Consider the following 22,369-nt stretch of genomic DNA (forward strand, 5'->3'; position numbering starts at 1 on the left):
AGGCACCTCTATCTTCACAAAAACCTATAAAAACCCCATCTTTGTGTGAAGTCCTATTTTAACATGAGTAGATTTCAAATTCTCACCAAATTTCATGCGAATGTATTCATATGGATCTTCTTGCCAAAGCTCTTCATCAGCATCTGTATAGCACATCAATGGAAAAATAACATCTTGGATAATTCCCTGCAATAAAAAAAAAGTTGAAAACAGGCTAGCACTACTAAATCAATCTCTATATTCCATCCTGTATTTCAAAGATTTTGCTCATCCTGTCACTTCTCATATAAAAGGGTAACATTCTAAAACTACCTGGACATAGTGGTTTTTATGTGCTACCTTACAAAAAAGAGATCTTTTAACTTAAGGTAGAGCTACTATACAGCCAAGCTATTGGATTTGCTTTGGATAATAGCATGTAGAGATGATTCAATACCATAAATTCAGTAGTTAACACTATCCCCAAATTTGTTGTGTTGCTGTGTTACACTGTAATCCTTAACAAATTAAAGCACAAAGGAATGACAGCAAAAAAAGCAATTATCTACCTTTGCTCATGTATCAAGGTAACCTTCACCAAACAGACTTAAACTCTTTCCAACAGCAATTTATAAGGTAGGTCCCTAAAACTTGAATTCTAGCAAGGCTAGAAACACCACACAACAGACTGACGAATGTACTACTGAGTCATCTAAGTATTAAACCCCGAAAATGGTTTACTTGAATATGAGGTTTCAGATTCTTCCAGGTGACTGCATGTGACACTCCTTGATTGATGTAATTCAGCGTTTGCTGCAGAACTCTAGGAGCCATGTACTGCTTTTCCTTGTATTGATACAACACCTTCAGCAACACCTAGAAAAAACAGATCTCATCAATAGACTATACTGAGCACAGACCATTTTAACCAGAATTCTACCCTCCCTCACAATCCTACCTAAGGACTGCTCTAAATCCAACAAAACCCATGTTTATTCATTAGACTAAAATGGGTACTGACTAATCCTTCTACTAAATGTCTGTTAATTTTATAAGGCAATTTGCAGCTCCTATCAGGCACTGCACATCTTTTAAAAATACAATCATTTCGTAAGACAAACCATACATGCTAATTCATCACCAGCATAGCCCAGAGCACCTTTACCTCCAAGGTTTATTATTCCATCTTGCCACTCTTTGGGGGCAGAAATTCATGCCCAAACACTGCATTGGTAAAATATACTACACACAGTCTACTGATTCTTGCTTATGTGCAGCCTTACAGCAATGATGCTGTATGAAGAATGTATGTGTATGAAGAATGATGAACCAGCCTCTCCCCTTGGCTTTCTGGCCCCAATTCTCCCGAGGTGGCATTCAGAACTATTCACAGGGATTTACATTTGTTGAAGTCCATGGCTCTCCACAAATAAGGACATGAAATGGACGTGGGACTGTTACTAGTAATTAAATTCCACCTCACTGGAAGGTTTGGTATTGGTAATGCAAAGGGGTTTCCTTGTAGCCCAATCCAAGTGAGTGGCAACACTGCACCTTCAAGAGCAGCAGCACCAACTGGAGAGAAATGACAAATCCCATTTCCAGGGTTTCATTTAATTCTTCACATAAAACAGCAATGTTTAAAAAAAATCCAAAACTGAAGGAACTGAAAAGATATCTATCAATCTGTAGTATCACCAAGATGACATTTTGGAAAAATGAGATTCATCATTTTGAAAAGTAATTCCATGGATAATATTTATTACACAAGCCCTGAAGCATTTCTCCCAAAGGAGATGCCTCACACTTGAGTTCAAAGAGGATGTATTCATTCACCATGAAATTCATAGCTTTACAAACGGTTTTATACTCTGTTTAACTGCTAATGTTTAAAATCCACCTGGACTTAAGAAAGAAATTACTGGTTGTTACCCGCATCTGAGTACAAGGCTTTGGTGGCATTACATATTGACTTAGGACAGGAAAGGAAAAGAGAGCAAATGTTCGGACTTGCAGCTGTTTCGAGGATTATCAAAGAATACGTATGTCAAAATGCCTTTTTAGTCTCTTGTGAACTAACTAAAAAATGATTCTCTGCAAAAACAAAACCTTAGGTGACAGATGTCTGTACTTCCAAAATCAGTAAAACAAGTACATGGTAAGACTAACATGCTGCTTGAAGTTAGAACTATTAAGAACAACGTTAATCATCAAAAAGAGTCTAACAAACTGGTAACAAAATTGACTAAATGTAATCAACTCTGCAACATATTCTACTACTTTGATCTTATGCCTTAAATACAGTTTTTCCAGAAGTAATTGGGAAACTAATGAAGACTGGGATTTCTTGCGGTTTTACAGAGAGTACATGACATTCTAAAGCTTGGCATCTTTTATAGATTTCAACACAGGCAACAAAGAAATGACCAGCACTGTATTAACATCATATACTGAACTTATATAACACATGGATCTGAGACAGGCTCCATGGCCTAAGTCTCACCATGGTGGCAGCTCAGGAAAGATTTAAAAAATATAAATTAGGGGTTTTTTGTTCTAGGCAAAAGTAGTAATCCTGGGTCTTCAATAAGCTAGAACTTAACATATAGTAATACAATCTTCTCTGTGGAAAAGCTTATACAAGAAGGTCTGGTTTGCTGGTGTATTTGAATTTTAGAAGGATCTGAAGTTTCTTCACAGAGAGAGAGAGAGTGTCCAATGTACCAGGACAGCATACAGAAAAGCCTAAACTCATCTATTGTCAGTGACGAAATGGGGAATAGTCTCCGGAAATGAGGAAAAAGCTGAGACCTAACAAATGGTCTTTGCAGCCATACTACTTCGGACAGGTGTTTTGGTCCTCTCTTTACACAAATCTAGGCAGTTACCTCCTATGATTCAAATGCAATTCGGAAAGAAATTAAAAGATTAAGAAAAGGTTTAAGAATTGCAGTAAGGAAAAGCAGGATGTGGGATGGAGGCTCGAGGCCAGATAAAATTCTGCAGCTGTGCCAAGGAACAACCAGGCAGTAGTGTTCGACCAGGGCTTAGTTCTGGCTCATCAGGTCTTTCAAAATGAGAAATGTCTTGAGCAAAACAGCTGCTAACACAAGGGATAAGAATCAAGGTATTCCAGCTAGGCAGCTCAGCCTGTTTTGGTCAAGCTTAAGAAAGTTTAGCTAAAACTAATGCTGAGTGTGCTGGATTTTTTTTTTTGGTTGGTGACATGCACATGACAAAAAGATATAGATTAGATAAAAAGAATAATCAATGAGAAGTAACTGGGAGAATAATATTAGCAGTAGGTTTCAAGTTTATACTTGAACAACCTGTAATCCCATATCATATATTTATCTATTAGTCCTTTACTGAAATGTTGCGTACACTTTGGAGAGTAAAGAGAATGCAGCCAAGCATGTTATCAGAATTTGTATTCTTCAGTACAGATTTTCAATTTCTGTAAAGAAATACATCCTGTGTAAAAATCTTCCATAACATTTATCGGAAGGATTCAATTCCTTGAGCATACATCCAAGATTTATCTTCTGCACAGAAATAGAGGACATCACCTTAAAAATAATCTGTATTTCTATACAAGTTACATTATTGTACAGGAAGAAATTGTAAGCATTTTGAAGTCTTGCTTTTGAGCAATTTTCATTGAAGACTTGAATTCTTGGTGTCTCCTAGATGCAATAACAGTAAGGATCAAATTTGATTCAAGGAAAATGTAAAGAAAAACATGAAGTATTTTGTTGAACTGTTTAAATTTATCTTTTCAAAGACTGCTTTTGCCCATACAGTCTTTTCTCAGAACTTCATTTTATCTTTGAAGTGCAAAGCAACCAGTAAGCTCTTGAAGAACATGTAATATTTATCTGTCTGATGTCATCTACAGGTTTGAGCACCTCAGAAGGTGACGCTGGCTCCACTTGTCGGAGTAGAATGAGTATTTCCTACCACTCTATGTGACAAATGTTCTCTTCCCTTTCAATACTTTGGATGACCTTCAAAAAACACGTATTTAGGAGATGCTTTCCCTACTTTTCCTCTTTTCAAGTCCTGTAATTCATTATACTTTCATTAGGAATGAAAACTAAGAAAACTGAACTAAGAACTGTTGTTCTGATTAAAATAAAGGCTTTCAAGAAAACATTCTGCTACCTGAGATTTTCACAAATTGATAATCTATTTACATTTACAACCTACTCACCTTAATATAAACAGATTTGTGAGCCAATACAAGGAAATTCTACAAAAACTACTTGAAGTTTTTTTATAAACAAACTTGTTTCAAAAGAACAAGTCAGCAGTACAGTCAGGAGCTGAGAATCAGATCCAAAAACTTCCCAATATTCATGGGAATTTTCTTGCCAGCTCAAAAAGTTCAAATTACTGACTTTAAAAACATGCAGTATAATAAGAGAGGCAGATGACAATTCCTGCCCCACCAATCCATTCTGTCCCTTCAGGAAAACCTGTAGGTTGCTGCCACATGGTAGGACTATTTGAATGACAAAGTTACTCCAATAAAGGTAAATCAAGGATAGTTTGGCATAACATTAATACATCAGGCTATAAACTGCTATAGTCCAGAAAATGCTTTCTGTATTACAGACCCCGTAGAAGTGGCGACCCCCAGGCAGGAAAATGAGTGGGAAGTGACCATGAGACTTACCTGTTTGTAACCTAGCCTCTGCTTGATCAGGCTTTTGCAGGAGGCTACGAAACTTAGTACTTACTGACTTTGAGTCAAAAAAGAACTATATCATCAGAGTTAAGCGAGTAGGTAAGAAGGTCAACTATACCACATAAATATTATACCTGTCTCTTCCAGAAAGAGAAAAATTTGATAGCATTTATCTGAAGCTCATCTGAGAGCTTGTTAGATGACAGCATTTACTATATTTACAGATTATCAATGCTGCATAGGCTATTTTCAGTGGATTGTCCTATGTGGCAAATTCATATTTTTTTAAATCATTCTTTTCTTTTAACTCACAGATGTCAATACTTTCCATACCAATGTGCTTCAAAAAAGTCAATTGTGAAGAAGAACAAGAAGCCTTTTCAGAAAATAATGAAATAAGAAATTACTACTAACTCTAAACTTATCCTAATACCCCCCACATTCAGTGTTTCTTACTTGCTGAACACCAACAGCGAATGCCTTCAGGAACACTTCGGCAAACTCATTGTACTCCTTGGAAACATTACCAGGGCTTCCATACCTAGAATTACAAGCCAGTATGTAAATTCAAGGGTGCAGCAATATTATTGACTTAAGTATTTGTTTGGGTGGTTTTTTTTTAAATATAATGGAATAGAAAATACCTCTCAAAAAGTCTAGCTAAGATATGCAAAGCCCACTTCTTGCATTTCCACCAAGGCAACTCAGGTCTATCATCTTCATCAACTTGAAGGGTTTCCTTTAGGAGGGAAAAAAAAAGTAGTGATTATTTGCCAACTATTCAGAAAGAGTTCAAATTATATGTATTTTGAACAACTATATAGCATATTTTGCCTTTAACCTGCCATTTGCACTTCTAGCTTAATAGAAGTATAAAGTACAGCATATCTAAAAATAAAATTCCATGATATATGCTGCATAAATGGTCAACAAATTCTTGAAACAAGAAGCCAAAATAAGTTGTGCCATAACTTGAAAACAGTAGAGCTCCCATACAAGCTACGTATTTTCAAAATCTGTCTAGTCTGTTTAAAACATGCTATTTAGTTTAAAAAGTTATTTTCTTGGCATCTGTTGAGAAAAAAGAATGCAGAAATAAAGCTAAACTTTTTAACATTCTAATGACTGGAAAATATTTAAGCTTAAAAACATAAATAGCTAGAAGCCACTTACAGCTGGTACATCCCTATCGACAACAGTCTTCAGGATTTCTATCCATTCAGTCAGGTTTTGCTGATTTATCAACTCCAAAGGTAATGTGTACTTATTTAAAAAAAAAAAAGGCAAAACACATTTATTGTAAAACAATTTGAAAGTAACGTTACTTTCACAGTTTGAATTTTAGCTCTTTCAAATCTTCGTCTACACTTAGCTACCATGAAAGATTAGCAAACAGCTCAGAAAACCAGGCTAAAGAACGTAACACAACCTAGTCTGTATCCTCAATATCCTCAAATGTGCTAAAGGTCTTTACTCCAACTCATTCTGCTTAGACAATGCTAAGACACTACTTAAATGGATGATACACTAATTTCTGAAGCAATTAACAGTTTCATTCCAAACTGATGTATTTACACTGGTAAATATTCTATGTAGGCTGGCCTCTACAATCTGTCATTCAAAAACTGATTTTCTAATCATTTTTCTAGCAAACACTCTACCTTAGGATGGTATGCGTAAGTTCTATCTAATGCAAACCAGGAATAGTACTGTACAAAAGTAAAAATACAGCACAATCAAGCATATCAAAAACCTGTGATTCATAACACAGTTTAGTAGAGGAAACGATTCAGATGTAATCTAATATTATTAATATTTCTGTCACTATTTTATGGAAAAGCACAATGCTTTAAATTAAATTACTGATCAAGTATACACAAAATTTATTTTTTACCTGGACAAGGGCATAAAATATTTTGAAGATCTGTTTCTGGATGAGGACAGACTGATCAGATGGATCACTCAAGAGCTGAATGAAACTATCTTTCAGAACTGGTAGAAAATGTTGCATTGCAGCTATCAAAGGACTCCGCTCCTCTGGTTTCTTGTACCTTTAGATAAGAACAAACTAGTTTTGTAGATCTTTCAGGGTAGCTTTTTGAATTTAAAAGTCCACCTTTCCCTGATGTAGAAACAAGTAGGTTATATTGCAGCTCATAACAACATACGATTTTAAAAAAAAAAACCTAGCCATTTCTTTGTTACAGAACTTGAAATAAAGCTATAGCCAGACAACATTACGTTAAAAGGCAAGTTCAAAAACCGCTGAGTGTCCCATTACTCCACTTTATATCCACATTAGTTTTCTGCTGGTAATGCATTCCTGCCAACTTACTCACTTTGAATACTACATCATGTTCAGCCACACCATTATTATAGTGAAAAGCAATCAGAGCGCTACAGAAACTGCACGCAAAAGGTACACATTTATTGCCAAGAATGGCAGATGTTGGGCTAGTCAGTAAAATTCCAGAAAGACATTTATCAGAGTCCATAATTTATCAAAATATTTCCAGAAGCTAGATTACTTTACTGACATTGAAGAAAGTAAACTGTGAGGCCTCTCACAGTTTACTACTGATGTCTCTCACATTTTACCATTTAATTTGCCTAAATCTAGCAATTTGATAGAGAATGCAGGCTTCAAGGCTATGTGGCAGACTCTGAGCAGGCTTCAACTGCAACCCCCCTTGAAACAGTGCCTCAGACCTTCCCATGCTGGTGACAGTCCACCAGGTGTGTCTATGCTGAAAACAAAGCTCCATCACCTTTCTCAAAACATACTTTAAGATTGTACAGCTTTGTTTTTTGATTAAGCGATTAATACTATAATACTCTTGTGGGTGATTTTTGGGTTGGTGGATTGGGTTTTGTTTTGGTTTTTCTAAATACATTTTGGTAGACTTTTCACTAATACTAAATATCAATGCTCAGCCTCTTAAACAGTGCCAATTTGCAGAAATATAGGATAAACTCTACTCAATCTGCTGCCAGATGGCATGTTCTGTAAAAACTACTACAGGACACCGAGCTCGAAAATCCTGTTCAATAATATAGTTTCCATGTATTTTCTGAAATAGAAACCTAAATCTAAGGACTAAATGATGCTCAGGAAAACTCAGTTTCTGATTTCCACAAAAGACACAATTGAAAAAGACCGGAAAAAATGACTATGCGAAGAGCAGCCATTTGATCTTCCTGGCTGGATTTGGAGAAAAAGAAATAACTTTGAAAAATCCCAAGATATTTACCTTTTACATTATGACAAAAAAAAAAAAAAAATCAATAGCTGAAGATTCCTACAACTCCAGTAGTAAAAACTTGATCAGTCATAATGTTATGCTGATTTTTTTCCCCAAAAAACTGACAAAAGTAATTTAACAAATTTTACACAGATCTGCTTGCACCCATATTGTTAGCAACGAAATGTGCATATTCTTACATGATTTGTGAAACCAGCCCTTGTTGACTTCACCAGAAAGCTAAACAAGTGTAAGCAGTTGCTGGCCTCAGCTAAAGTGTTTGACCAACTCAGATTATGAACACATCTGTTACCTTAGTTCACCACACAATGACTGAGCTTCATATCAAAATTCTCCCCTAAACAAGTGTTGCTATAATCGTAAACACACTACCAGTGAACATTTCACATTTTCTGTCTCACAGATCTCTGCTGTATATTTGGTTAAAGATGTTTAATTTGAAAATCAAGTGAGAAATTAGTTTATTTTCCTTTCCTAACAGTATTTGCAATTTCTAGCCACTTAAACTCCAACATGGGATTACAAAGGTCTGTAAGGATCATACAAAAGTCAGTCAACTAATTCTGAACTTCTTAACATTCAAGATTTGACACTTTGAAACCTTTATATGTTTACTGTCACTGATACCCAGAATACAAATTGTTTAATAGTCCAAACCTGGTTTAAATAAATAATAATTTTCTGCAAAAGTGAGGATTTTGAGCAGACTTTCTTACTGCTATCAATCCATAAAACACAACTACTAAATTAAGGCTTTAAAACACCCTCTTTTTTCTGATCTCAAACCTTTAATCAAGGCAGTTTTTCTGTGATTTCTTAGTGGAGAAAATATATGAGCCAACATCTGCACAGCGAGTATTCAAGATTTTCTAAAATCAGATTTCCGTCACCTTTGTGCAATCCCACACACAATTCTACATGGCTACAATATACATACAGAATACAAAAAATACACACAAATACATTTATTCTGTTGTTTCATATGGTAGAAAAAACTTACTCATAGTTTTTCACAAGTTGATAAAGACAAAGAAGAATTCCAAGCCAACAAGCACTATTGTCAGACTGAAGGTAAAATCCAATTTTCTCCACAACTGCAGTCCAGCGACTAGGGTAATCATGCTTGATAATATGGTGAATACAAGTAGTAAGCTGTACTCTGGAAATCAAATGCACAACGATTAAATAAGTTACTACTACTATTTTAATAATATTCTTGTGGTGTCGAAACAGCTAGTATTACCCAAACTTAAGACTTATTTCAAGTTTTGTTCTTAAGGTTTAGGTTCTGTACTTTCTGCTTAGTATTCTGCATTTGAGAAACTTGGAATTTCTACATGCTACACAAGCTGAAAACTGTTTTTCCATCTACATTAATTCTATGTTTAGGATACACAGTGTATGACAATGATGCTTAGCATGCAGTTGATCTTAGTTGTGCAAAAAAACCACCAACCCCCTCAACAGTCAGAAACCACAGCCAATTCATAAACAGGTTAAAACTGCATACCTAATCAGCTCAGGAGAGTGAATAATGGCTTCTACAATATTTTCACGAATACAGTGTCTATCTTCTTCTGGGATGGAGTAAGGTGGGATCTCTCCTGGTGCAGTTTCACGATCTGGCCAATACTGGGTTATCATATTTTTCAAGTAGATAACCCCTGTGAGACAAAAGTGGCAAATCAGCTGATAGCCATTCAAAGTACAAAACAAACACGCATTTTGCAAACAAATCTATTTTAGAAGAAAATTGATTGAAATTACTAATTCATTGACCATTTCTGACCAGGAGAATCAAAATACATAAGCCATGCAAATTATTAACCTAATAATTTACTAGGTTGATATTCTTTTATCCATTTATTGAGATGTTTGTATTTTTTGTTCTGTAAAGAAAGGTTTTATATAAAAATACAAAATGTATTGCTTTTATCTGTGCTACAGATAAATAGTTGTGCAACATTTTAGCAACACACTTCTGAAAAATACTAATGGCTATCGAAAACATCACTTGTAAGAAAAAAAAATCTAATTAAGTTTGTGATACAGGAGTGAACGCTGAAGAGAAACAGAGCTCCTTTATACCCAGGTTATGGGCCATAGCACTTTGCAGCAATCAGGTTGCCAGCAGAAATGCCTGTGTTTACCATTTGACAACCAAATCCTAACTGCTTACATGGCAGAATATAGATTACAGCACTTGGAAAGAAAAGGACTTACAAAATGCAACAGGAAATCTCAATTTACAAACTAATAACAAAGTTACTATTAATCTAACTCTACGTACAAATCCATAAAGCAACTTCTCTTCCCCAATTTCATATGCACCTTCTGAAGATTCAGAAACCAAAGGGTTTCTGAAGGGGTCTGTAAAGGTAAGAAACACTCAGCAGATATGTGCTATTACGAGACTGAAGTGATGTGGACTTCAATCTGTCCTCAGTGGGATTTACCATGCCATTAATTGCTTTGCAAAACATGCACTGTTTGTAAGCTACACATTGCATGAGTTGTCTCCACTCTCTACAGACTGCTTTGTTTTTTAATTGGCTTACACTGAGGGTGAATTTTCAGAGATTGTTCTCAAACCTCCCCTTTTTTTGCATGTTATACATGTTAAGCAGTAGCTTTTTTGAGTCATCATCTAAATGGCACCCCCAAGTATTAAGATAAAAATGCAAGTTAGGCTTATGCTACAACTCAGAATATTCCATCTACTACATGGAAGATCCAAATAAGTGATCAAGATCACAATTCCTGAATTGTCAGAAAAAACACTGAAATATCATAATAGAAACCTCTATCAAGTAATCACAGCAGCTTTAAGATGATGTTTGGAGATGCTAATATTCAATATCCAATTTTACTGATGGCTCATGTGCAAATCAGCAGGGTTCCAAAAGACCGAATTTGTTTTCCTCTAGTTAAAAATTTTAGAAACATTTGCATTACTAGTAAAAGGTTAAATTACCTCCCTGGACCAAGTGTACTAGCACCATAAACCACTTTCTCTCCCCAAAGACCATTATTCACTAGAGATAAAGGGGAGCAATCACTGAAGAGCCAGCCACCTTTTCTTTCTGTCTTCCCTATTCAGCGTATGGTGCCAGATACAGTTCATGATGACTGTAATTCAAGTGACTCCCAACTTTTGAGTGTTTGAGATTAAAACCATTATAATTCTTTAACAGTATCTGCATATGTACTTGTGTGTATGCACCATTAAAGTACATATAGTGAAAAAAGATTTGAAAACTTGCCTGCCTGTCTCACTTGGTAAATCCAGTTGCTCGACATAGTGATCTGAAGCAGAGTTGAAACAAAGTTCACTGACTTATGAGCCTGTAGAGGGGGGGGGGGGGGGAGGGAAAAAAGAACATTACTTAATCATAGTTTGTTAAGTTTTAGAATACTCCCGTTAGGTTTTACAATATCTGTATAATGATGTAATGCAATCAGTAGAATACAAGCAAGTCAGACAGTTTCACAGTAGTCAGCTAATCAACCAAAGCATTCCGAAGTTTCATGCTCGCTCTATTCTCAAGACAGCATGGGTGAGGAAAAACCCTACCGTTTAAGGTAACAGAGTTGAAGAAATCATTAAACAGGCTTCAGGAATCAGCCTTTTACATCACCAAATATGTTCTTCGTTCAGAACAAATACTTGCTTGAAAGAAAAATACCTAAATAGCCAGAAAAACCCAAGCGCAGTGAGCTTACAGTGACCTTTAACAAGGTATGAATTCATTATATAACAATCTAAGAAACAGATCGCAACTATGCTTTAAAACTAAGCCCAGCCTTAAGCAAGCCTGTCCAACTCATAGTTCATCTTTCTAAATAAACAGCTTCAAGTGATCATTTATGCATTACTGCAGCAACTGTCAGCATACCTATACAACAGCAAACCAACCATATAGAGACCTAAACGGCGCGACATTCACAGAGTAACAACTTTGCAAGGGTGTACTTACAAAGAAAACAAAACATGTTTTTTCTTACAATAATGAGAAATGTCACTGGTACACTAAATGCTATATTGTATTTGCAATATGAGGAAACTAACCTTAACATTATTATAGCATCCATTACCCACCTTTCCTAATGTCTCAAAAACCTGAGACATTAATTTCCCTGGGAAAAGTGATTGTAATCCTTAAAAACTATCTCTACTTTTTTAAACTGGAAAACAACAATTTTCCTCAAGGTCAAGAGTCAATGGACATCAGCTGCAGTGAGGGAAATCCCTGTTTTACAAAAGGAAAAAAAAAAATTCACAAGAGTGGCCAAGGTCTGTAACAGTCCTTCCACAGAGGCTGGGGGACCTCGTCCTTTGAGATATTCAGAACTCAATTGGACAAGTCCCTGTCTACCCCATTGAACTTCAAAACAGCTTTGCTTCAGGGGGCTGGACCAGATGATCCACAGAGGTCCCTTCTAACCTAATTATTCCATGATTCAAATTGCCAAGATATATTTCTGCTTTATCTTCACTGACACGTCAATATCATTTCATATACTCTTTGCAGCACTTCTATCAAAGATAACTGCGTAGATCTACATAACTTAACCTGTTAAACTCTTAGGAAAACACCACTTACCTACTTATTACTCATTTTATTACTCCCCACATAAAGCAAACAAATTAATACTTTGAAAACCATTGAAATTACACTGTCCATTTATCAAAAACAAACCATTGTCTCAGTTACTGCAGCAGAGCAAATTAATATCATAAAGAAAAACAACCAAAATTTATCTTTCTATTCTTTTAGTAGGACTAAAAGCTCTTTTGACGGTATGAAATGATGTCAACATTCCTTAGGAGGAATGCTGCCCAGCTCACTCCTACAGCACTAGGTTCTTCTCTCCAACTTTAACTTTCCCTAGTAAGTATCTTCTATACATTCTAGTATAAACAAGAGTAAAAGGGTCAGCCTGGGACATGACATTTGTTCATGCATTTGTACTAAGATTTGATTAATGTAGCTTGTTTTCTATCTCTTGATATTTAAAATTAATTTTAAATGAAGAATGAACTTAAGAATCTCCCCAAAATGTTAAAATGTTGTTGTACGTATTCATCTTGTGCACTAAAAATCTACAGGCTACAGAAAGCCCACAGAAGCAACACTCGCATCTGGTCCAACTGAAATGTTTATCTGCAGAATACGTTTTGATGAATTGGGACTAATGGACACTGCAATATGAGCACGCATCTTTCTGACCCGTGTCCCTCTGATATCCCTAAAGGCCTGAAGAAGCAAATACACTTTCAAGTAAAAAAACTATTTGTTTTCAACTGGCAAGTAATGGTTGAATAAATACATTTAAAGTAAATGGTATTAATTTCTACTACAGCTCCAGGTCCGTTAAGTTCCTTCTTTTCTTAAGTAACACCAATAGACGCACCTCTCCTGCAACACATACCAAATGACATTAGACCCTAATTCAGCACAGTATTCAATTATATGCCTAACATTAATGTCAGCGGAAGTACTCCTGTACTTAAATGTGTTATCAACTTGCTGAAGAAAGCTTTCAGTTTCAATAACCTTTAACTCACCTACAAATAAGGTCATATTAGAGTCTGCATAAAATGGACTTAAAAGTGCAAACTGATGTCTTTCCACAATGACTGTGATAAACTTAACAGCTACCTTTTCAATAGTGAAAATTTGCAATGTATTTCATGTTTGGAAATTAAAAAGCATTCAATCCTAGCATTTTAAAAATGAAGGATTACTTTACCTTTTTAATGATAAATGATAACTACCCTTTTAATATAAACTATCCATTTCAATAAAAAAATATGGAAATTGCTTAAAAACTATCAAGGAACTGAATACAAAAATGTTGTGTCTTAAAAGCAAAAAGCAACAAAAAATAGACAGCAGTCTACAAAACTGTCACACATTGAAATTCAATAAAATACCAAAGAATAAATCTTTTCCTCAGTAAAAAAATCAGGACTGAGCCTATGACTGTAGCAAGCTACAGAAGCTCCCTAGAAACGTCAATTATATTAGTATGTGGGATTAATATATTTTCACTGGATTCTTTAAACTATGACAACTTTTAAAGGATAGGACCAAAACATCTATACCATTATCTCGTTTTTTTTTTTAAATCTTACAAGTATCGTCCTTATTAACATCCCAAGCATCAGACACCAACCAGCCACGAAGACGAGCTACTTTATCACCTTTAGTGGTTCAAAGCAGAGATTCAGACTAAAAATAATTTGTGCTTTTAATACAAGGTAGCATAAGTAAAATACCTTGTACTTTCCAAACAAAGCTTCCTCTTAATCCATTCAGTTCGTAACTAAATTCACACAGAGCTACATTAACACTTCCATGCATTCTATATGGAATATAAAGGACGTCCAAACTCTTTACAATGACCCCCTTCCCATGCCACTGAAAGAAAGGTGATTCCAGAGAAACTGAAATGTGGGGAGAAGTAAGGACAGCTACATGAAGGCATGTGTGTCCTGAATGGTCAAATAAAACCCCAGGTACTACTGTCACTTGCTCCCGTTTTGCTTTACTATTAAAAAGAACAATCAGTGTTTTATTGGCACCAGGAAAAAACAACCGAACTTACAAAATTGGCACCTATGTGGTGTCTTATTCTATCTACATTAAAAAAATACTGAATACACACCCATTTCAGCTATTTTAATCTTTAGTATTTTTACTCTCCAAAGATGGCTGCCTCTCAGGACATGATGTTCCTCTTCACTGACAGCACTGCTAAAAAAACCCAACCAAACAAGAAAACACACCTATTTTAGGTACATATTCTATAAAAATACTGGCTTTTGTTCTTAGTGCATGCGATTAGCCAGAATACTTCGCTATACAAAAGGTGAGCTGCAAATGAAGATTCATTAAAGGTCTATCAGGGAATTATCTGAATGTAGAGAATTCTGCTGGCCCACACGTGTCCTTGTCTCCAGAAGAATCAGGCGCACTGATGCTACTTCAGTGAAAGCCACTGGCAAGTAGTGTCATTCTACACGTAAGTCCCACGGCTCCAGCATGCAAGAATTAAAATCAGGATTTCACAATGGTTGCTATCACATATGTTAAACTGTGTGGAGAATAGAAACAATTTCTGTTACTTCATAAAGTTTTGACATCAGTAAAACTTTGTCTTATTCTCTTGCTTATTGTTTACAAATACTCTTTTAAAATAAATATTAAATTTAGAGAACTACAATGATAACTGAAGAAAAAATGGTTCTGTCACAGTCAAAGACTGTTTCCCAACAGGTAACTTAACATTTGGAAAAAAAAAAAAAAAACTAAACACAAAACTCATCTCAAGTCCTTCCCTCTTACAAATCCTCCAACATGCCGTGTCACTGCTATGACTTTGTTGTCTAAGAGCCAAAGAATTCAGGGACTTTTCCCAAGAGCAATCTTTGCTATGTAGCCTCACTAGCTGAGGAATGTATTCTATCAGACCACAAACGTTGCACCACTGTCTGTTAATATCAATCACTGTTCCAGAACATACAATCTTTTTGCATATTTCATTGCAGCTTTTCCTGGCAGAGTTGGTTTGTTAGCCACATGATAAAATACACTTTTGAGAAAAGTGTCATGCCAGCTACATAATCTGAAACATAAATGAAGTTTGACGTTGACATTAAAGAGACCAGTTCATGGCATATGAACTATCAATAGTTAATTATGATGCAAAAAAGCACTTTTCCCCCAGTAATGATACCCCCTAAAGTCAGTTACGTTCATCTTTAATACTAGAATTATTCATATCTTACACTAAACCCGCATGACACTAAATGATAAAAACAAGAAGTTTCATTTCAGGTCAAAAGACCTCCATACATTCTTCTTAGACATGAAGAATTTAACATACCATAACAGACACACTACTACAGGTATCTCCTTTACCGTTACCAAAAAAAGCAAATCGGAACGGTAATATTTACTATATGTTGCTGAACTAGAATCCCAGTTTATTTATATAGTTATTCAAAGTAGCACATATTTAAATAAAGGCTACAATTTCTTTTTAAAGGAGCTGAAAAAAAATACAAATTCAATGCACCTCTGCCTTTACAATTTTGAAAAAAATCTATATGCAATTTTTGATCTAGACCATAACAGGACTAGGTGAACACAACTATTACACTGAGATGGAACAGTTTGGTTTTTTTTATAGAAAGGTTAAGGTGAGGAACTGTAAGGCCACGCTGACTCAGCAAACTGCCCTGTAGCACTCTTTCAATTCTTTTTTAAGAACTCAGCAGGTGTGGAAGTCATTTTGACCTCAGGTTTTTGCAAGCCAGTTCTGCCACCTCTTATGCAGCTACAATGTATATGTAAATCCAGTTTAAGGACCACAAAAAATACATACATGCTTCTCAGATCTTGCAAACACCCTTGATGCTCATTTCATCAGAATACTGTCTGCAAGTTCCGAAGCCTATTTGCTCTTCTGTTCGCAGAGGAAAAAAGGAATCTGCTCTCAGCAAAGGCTAGCTAAGCGCACACAGTAACTATTTGCTAAGTCATGAGAAAGTGGCAAGTTGCCCTGTCTGCTAGGATTTTACCTTGTACTGGTTAACATGCATCAAGCATGTAACTTCTTCCTAACGAAGACAAAGCTCTCTTGGTTCCTTACTGCCCCCAAGGGGATTTCTGGTGTTGGACCAGCCTTGATACATAAAACGATCTTTTCCCAAAGCATCTCTCATCTAGCACACAGCAAAATATATAGATGGAAGATAAGGGAAGTGAAAATAATCAAGTACTTTGGGTAAAATGTCATACTAATAACTTTAAAAGAGAACCCATGATCTGATAATCAGAGAGCCAGGAAACTCATGCTCTGTTCTTGTTCTTACTCACACTACAATATAGAGTTGTAGGTGTCATACATGAAGACCGTGTTAGGAAAGGTTAAAAAAAATTAAAGATGAGGGTAACACTATAAATACCTACCCCAAAGTATCCAAAACACAGCATTTCAGCATTTGGAAATTCCTGGGTGAAAGGTACTGCATAATAAGCTGCTTACTTTTTCCCCTTTGACAACCTTTCACTCCAAAGCTCCCAGTAGTTAGAATCCAATAATTTATTTTAATCATTCCATCATTCTGTCTTTTGTATCTATTAAGCAGGCAATAAAAGACACTGAACTAGGCCCTACTGTATTCTGTTAAACCGATGGTGTGCTATGGCGACCAGTCAACAAGCTAAAGCATTTTTCCTTCCCCTGTCACTTACATTAGAACGTAAAAAAGCTTAACCATAACCTCTGAAAGGTACTTTTCCAGTACAGCAACAGGATAACATTTTCCTAAACAAACTCTGTTAAAGTTTGACTTAAAAAAATTATGAGTTATTGGGGACGGCTGGTTTGTTTTTTTTTTTTAATCATTCTCAGACAGAAAAATTGAGTTGTTAGTCTGAAAAGATGTCTTAATAGCTCATATGTACTGGGGTTAATCTCAGATACTTACAAGACATACATAACAGTTAAGTCACAAATTCCCTGGAATTACAAAGAAGGAACCTGCAAGGAAAGTATTATCTAGCAACTGCACCTTTATAAATATGCTGATATTAAAAGATAAAAACAACACTGTGTATTATTTTCAGAGTGTCATTCCATAGCTGCATAGTTAAAAATATCTATTTTCACCACCATTTCTAGGAAACACTTTATACACACAGTACAAAGACTGTTTCAAAAGGCAACATCTTCTTGCTGCTTTCCAATAGCTTACTTGAAGAGTCTGGTTCTAAGTCCTTGTAAAACACAGCTTTCCCCTGTAAGACAGGGACAGAGGTGGGCAAACACCTCAGGGTACATCATCAGCTGGAAACTGCATGCGAAGCTGTCGGACACAAGAGCTAGTGGTATCATTCTCTATAACTTATTTTCACAGTGAGGAAAGTAAAGCCAAAAGACTGAAATACCTGCATTTTTTTTTAGCATATCTCAACTCCAAAAGCTCTCACAGCATTTTATATGCCGGCAATATAACCTGATAAAACTTAGCGGAAGAAGAAATAAAGCATAGAACAATTCATGACTTAGCCAAGGTCAAAGGAAAAATAACAAAGCCTGGACAAATCAAGAATCATACACCCTAGTTCCCTTCTCCAGTCAGTGGAAACTGTTGATTCTGAAGACAAATCTAGACACTTAACTCTTCCATTAATTAGGAATATCAATTACTGAATGAAGCACGTTCTTTTCTGATAATGTAAAATGTCCATTCTACTGAAAACCAGTCTCATCAGCTCAACAGAGACACTTCACACAAATTAAAGGTAAACTAAAAGGTCAACCAAGGACACCTACTAAACTTAAAGCATAAACACACTTCTGTGTGCCTGGCCACGTGCAATAATAGCATTCACTGCTGTATGATTTCATCTTTACAGAGAAAGAGACTCCCACCCATACTTGAAATAAAATAACAACTGGCAGCACAATTGCCCTAACAGTTAACAAATTTAGACCGGTATTCTGCAAGCAAATGCATGACTTCAATAAATCTATGCAAAACCAAGACCATGCATGTGACTAAAACTACATATATGTACGAGTGCTTGCAGATTTAGGGTTTAACAACTATTTTTATCACAAAAGTTCTGTGAAAGATCAGTGAGGCTACGCTTCCAATAATAGAGAATTCTTACGCACTGGTTCAATAGTGTCTGGTGTTTTTAAAGGGGCACAGACATTTGGATTTTATACCAATTTAATACTTGTGTAGTACATGATAGACCACGTTGTTTTGATTCAAAAGCGTGAACCAGTTGCTGGTGAGCATGATCCTTCGTGCAACTGAGTTAGCCATTTGCTGAAGACCCCGACTGGCAGAGAACAATTTCCTGCACGTTCAGCAACACAATACCTGCAGAAAACAGCTAAAATAGATTTCAAGCAAGTTACTATATATAGATATTGACATGCATTGAACATAAAAAATTGAATTTTGGAGCCAGCTTAAGATTTCATAGATATTGCTGTCTTTATATGCAATTACATTATTTTCACTTTTGGTTTAAATAAGAAACACTAAAATACTTTTTACTGAAGTATATGGAAAAGAGAGCCAATTACTTTACACAAAAGTCAATTAAACATTGCGTAGTTTTACAGCTATTTCAAATGTACCTAATATTTATTTGCTATTCACTTATTAAATGACATGCTGGAATTCAGCTTAATTACACTTTTTTAAAATACAAGAAGCTATACCTTTAGTTTTTCAAAGTTTCTCTACTGCCAGCAGAACATTTGGCCCACCTTTATCTAAGCTTTGCCAAACATCTGTTGCATTAAAAGTATTTTGTCAGGCCTGAAGTCTGCTTAAGAGCAACAAAGAAAAACGTTTGTGGAAAAGGCCAACCAAAGGCACCACAAGAGCTGCCACAGGGGCTTATCCTTCACCTCCTCCATCAAGTTATCACCTTTTCTCTGAGTCAAACACTAGAACACCTTTTTTTTCAAAATGTCTAAAAGTCCCATGGCTGTGTCTCATCAATAAAGAAAAGTTTTCACCTACCGAGTGGAACCAAAATAAACCTTCTTCCAAAATTGAAACCTGTGGAACTAGGATCTGCTAGTTTCATTATATATCAATATGACACATGAATGTAGTCTAAGCAGATGACATATCTGGGTTGGGAACCCTGTCTTCCCCCGTCTTTCGGGCACGTGTCCATACTACACCCAGAAAGCACACCTACCTCGACAGCGCTGCCGAACTCAGAGTCCAAAGGATTTGTACGAACATCAAATAACGTCAGGCTGTCACATTTATTTCTGAACTCAGCCCAGGCCACTCTTAACGCTAACAGGCTACACTACTTATAAAGTGATGCGGGTCTTGCTACCCCCTTTCCCGTTGACAAATTACTGCCTTCCACATCCAAAGACTGCCCTGAGATAGTCCCAGGAAGGACTGGGTCCGGCGTCTGAGCCACCGGGGGCCTGTGCCACTGTCGATTTTAAACACCCCTCTACAGATTACCCCTTCCCCCGCTGAGCAGGAAGACAATGGAGGTAATTTGCTACCGGCGGCAAAGGCAACGGGGATCTCCTCCCCAACGCTGACCGCTTTCTGCCACTAAACCCCCCCACATTGAGCAGCCCCACCCGGTACGGCATGGCTCGGCCTGGCCCCGGCCGGAGGCCCTGCTGCCATGTGCCGGGGACAATGCGAGTCGGGAGGCCGGGCCCGGCCTGCAGCCGCCGTGACACCAGGCGGGGCCCGGCGGCGGGAAGGGGCCGAGGGCGCGGGGCCCCCCTGCTCCCTCAGCACCGTCTCCCCGCGCCCTCGGCCCCTTCCCGCCGCCCCCGCCCCGCTTTCCCCCTCACACAGGCCTGCCCTGACCCCACCGCCCGCGCCGCCGTCCCCCGCCTCCCCACTTTCCAGTATCGCAGCGGCCGCGGCCCAGGCCCCGTCGGCGCCCTCACCTCGTTAAGCTGCCTCTCGGCGGCTTCCCGCAGCGCCGGATCCATAGTACCCCGCAGGGCCTCGATGATCGTGTTGGGGTCCATGGTGGAGGCGGCGGGGGGAAGAGGAGGAGGCAGAGGGCAGGGGCCAGGGCCGCGCCGCGCCGTGCGCACATGGACCCGCCGCCTCACAGCGGCCGCCGGCGCGAAAGGAAGGGAAAACGCCAAAGGCCCGGATAGAGCTGCCCCCCGCCGCCGCCAGGGAGCGTCACCCCTTCCGCCGCGCCGCGGGGCGACACGGGACCTGTAGTCAGTCTAACGGCCGCGCCCCAACGGCGGCCGCCGCGCACGCAACCGCCGACCGCCCCGCCAAACCGAAGCGGTGGGCGGCCGGCGCACTTGTAGGGAGACTGCGCCGCCGCCCCCCGCCCGCTGGGGAGGGACGGAGAAGGGTCCAGCCTCCGGTTCCCCCTCCGTGGGAGAGCTTCGTGCCCGGCCCGCCACCTCGGCGGGGCGTGTTGTGTTCGGGGCAGCCCGGGGAGCGGCGCTGGCCTGTGGAGGGGGCCTGAAGGCGGCCTCGGCCTCACAGTAGGGACCGCTGGCGGCCGGGGGCTGGGCTGGGCTGCTCGCCCGTGCGGGCGGGGAAGGCCGGCGTACGCTCTGCCCCGAGCTTCTCGACCGCGTTAAGATTAAGCGGAATCCGTTGTTTTATTCAAAGTCCCTCCTTTTACCGCGTACGCTTCCCGCTTTCGGAGCGGCTTGGGTGGCTGGTGAGGAAGGAGGGATGCGTGGAGGCATGGGTTTCCTTTAAAGGCACTGGCTGTACAATGGGCACAGGGCGCAAACAGTTCTTAAGCATCTGGGAAAACCCAGCGTTTTGCTCTGCTAGTTTTTGAGAAAAAAAAAAAAAAAAAAAAGTCCCGAAGATGTGTCAGAAATCTGTCAGAAAATCAGTACAAACAGAGCTGTCATTTCTGGAGGGGTTGAGTCAGTCACAAAATCAGATTTGGACTGCTTAGCTTGGTCCTCTGTAGCATGGTCACTTCTGCAGGCTTTATCCTACAAGCGTTTAGACACTGAAGTAATTTCACTTACATGAGTACTCGCAATAAAATAAGCAACGCTTTTTCTAAGTTAGGCGCATAGTGATTTGTAAAATTTAATTGTTAGTATACAGTCATTCACTGTCGTGTCTTCATTTGGGGGATGACATGCAGTGATATACTTGAAATTTTGAGAGTTGTTTTTGTGAGAGGAGCTTATCAAACAGTCGGATAATACAATCAAGAAAAAAAGTTTCACAAACAGCCCATCCTGGAACAACTCTGAAATGAAGGCATGTTAACTAAGAAACTGCATATCAAATAGAAAAGCAGGAATGCAAATACATATAGAAAATAACATAAACTAAAATTGATACAATTCAGAAAATTGACAAAGGACACTATTTCTTTACTTGTTTAGTGAAACAGTTTCAAGAAGTCCCACATTAAAACTTGATTCCCTTTACCACCCCATTGTGCTAGTGGTCTTGCAAACTTTTCCCAAGCACGGTGTTAGTGTGGGCTACGGGCCATTCCCAACACGTAGCCTGGATGGAGCCAGCTTGGTTTTGAAGGCCATGCTCCCTCAGTTGGCCACCGTCCCAGAGAATGGCCTAAGGCAGGCTAACCAGTACCATCTCAGCAGGCAAAATCTGCACTAGTCAGGTTTATCTAGTGTGTCTTTTCATATATGAAACAGCTTAACAGACTTGCTTTTGTATATAAATTTTCCAAATGAGTAACTTTTCCATGACTGTTGCTGAATTAAAAAACAGATTTCTCAGTTTCTCTTGCTACTGGTTTGTTGTTTTTTTTTTTAACATAATGCTAAAAACTGTGATTTACACTACATGGGTTTTTTTTTTATTGCAAGTATGAAAATGAGCATCTCATTTATAAAAATAAACGGTGAAGCAGCAATGAATGGCTGGCTTTCT

At 38.1% G+C, this 22,369-nt stretch overlaps 1 protein-coding gene across 1 annotated transcript in view; it reads right to left on the reverse strand.

Annotated features, from left to right (window-relative positions):
• The window catches only part of IPO7 (importin 7), a 39,033-nt gene extending 18,401 nt beyond the window's left edge, over window positions 1–20,632 (reverse strand). The window contains exons 1-10 of the mRNA XM_068397856.1: window positions 20,410–20,632; window positions 11,196–11,277; window positions 9,443–9,596; window positions 8,933–9,091; window positions 6,564–6,720; window positions 5,843–5,932; window positions 5,314–5,408; window positions 5,126–5,210; window positions 721–855; window positions 87–186 (exon numbers count right to left, since the gene is read on the reverse strand). Of these exons, the coding sequence (XP_068253957.1) occupies window positions 87–186; window positions 721–855; window positions 5,126–5,210; window positions 5,314–5,408; window positions 5,843–5,932; window positions 6,564–6,720; window positions 8,933–9,091; window positions 9,443–9,596; window positions 11,196–11,277; window positions 20,410–20,493 (1,141 nt within the window). The 5' untranslated portion in view covers window positions 20,494–20,632. The remainder of the gene's footprint in view (window positions 1–86; window positions 187–720; window positions 856–5,125; window positions 5,211–5,313; window positions 5,409–5,842; window positions 5,933–6,563; window positions 6,721–8,932; window positions 9,092–9,442; window positions 9,597–11,195; window positions 11,278–20,409) is intronic.
• Between the last annotated feature and the right edge of the window lie 1,737 nt (window positions 20,633–22,369).

The sequence above is a fragment of the Nyctibius grandis genome, chromosome 4 (assembly GCF_013368605.1).
Source record: "Nyctibius grandis isolate bNycGra1 chromosome 4, bNycGra1.pri, whole genome shotgun sequence".
NCBI classification, from domain to species: Eukaryota; Metazoa; Chordata; class Aves; order Nyctibiiformes; family Nyctibiidae; genus Nyctibius; species Nyctibius grandis.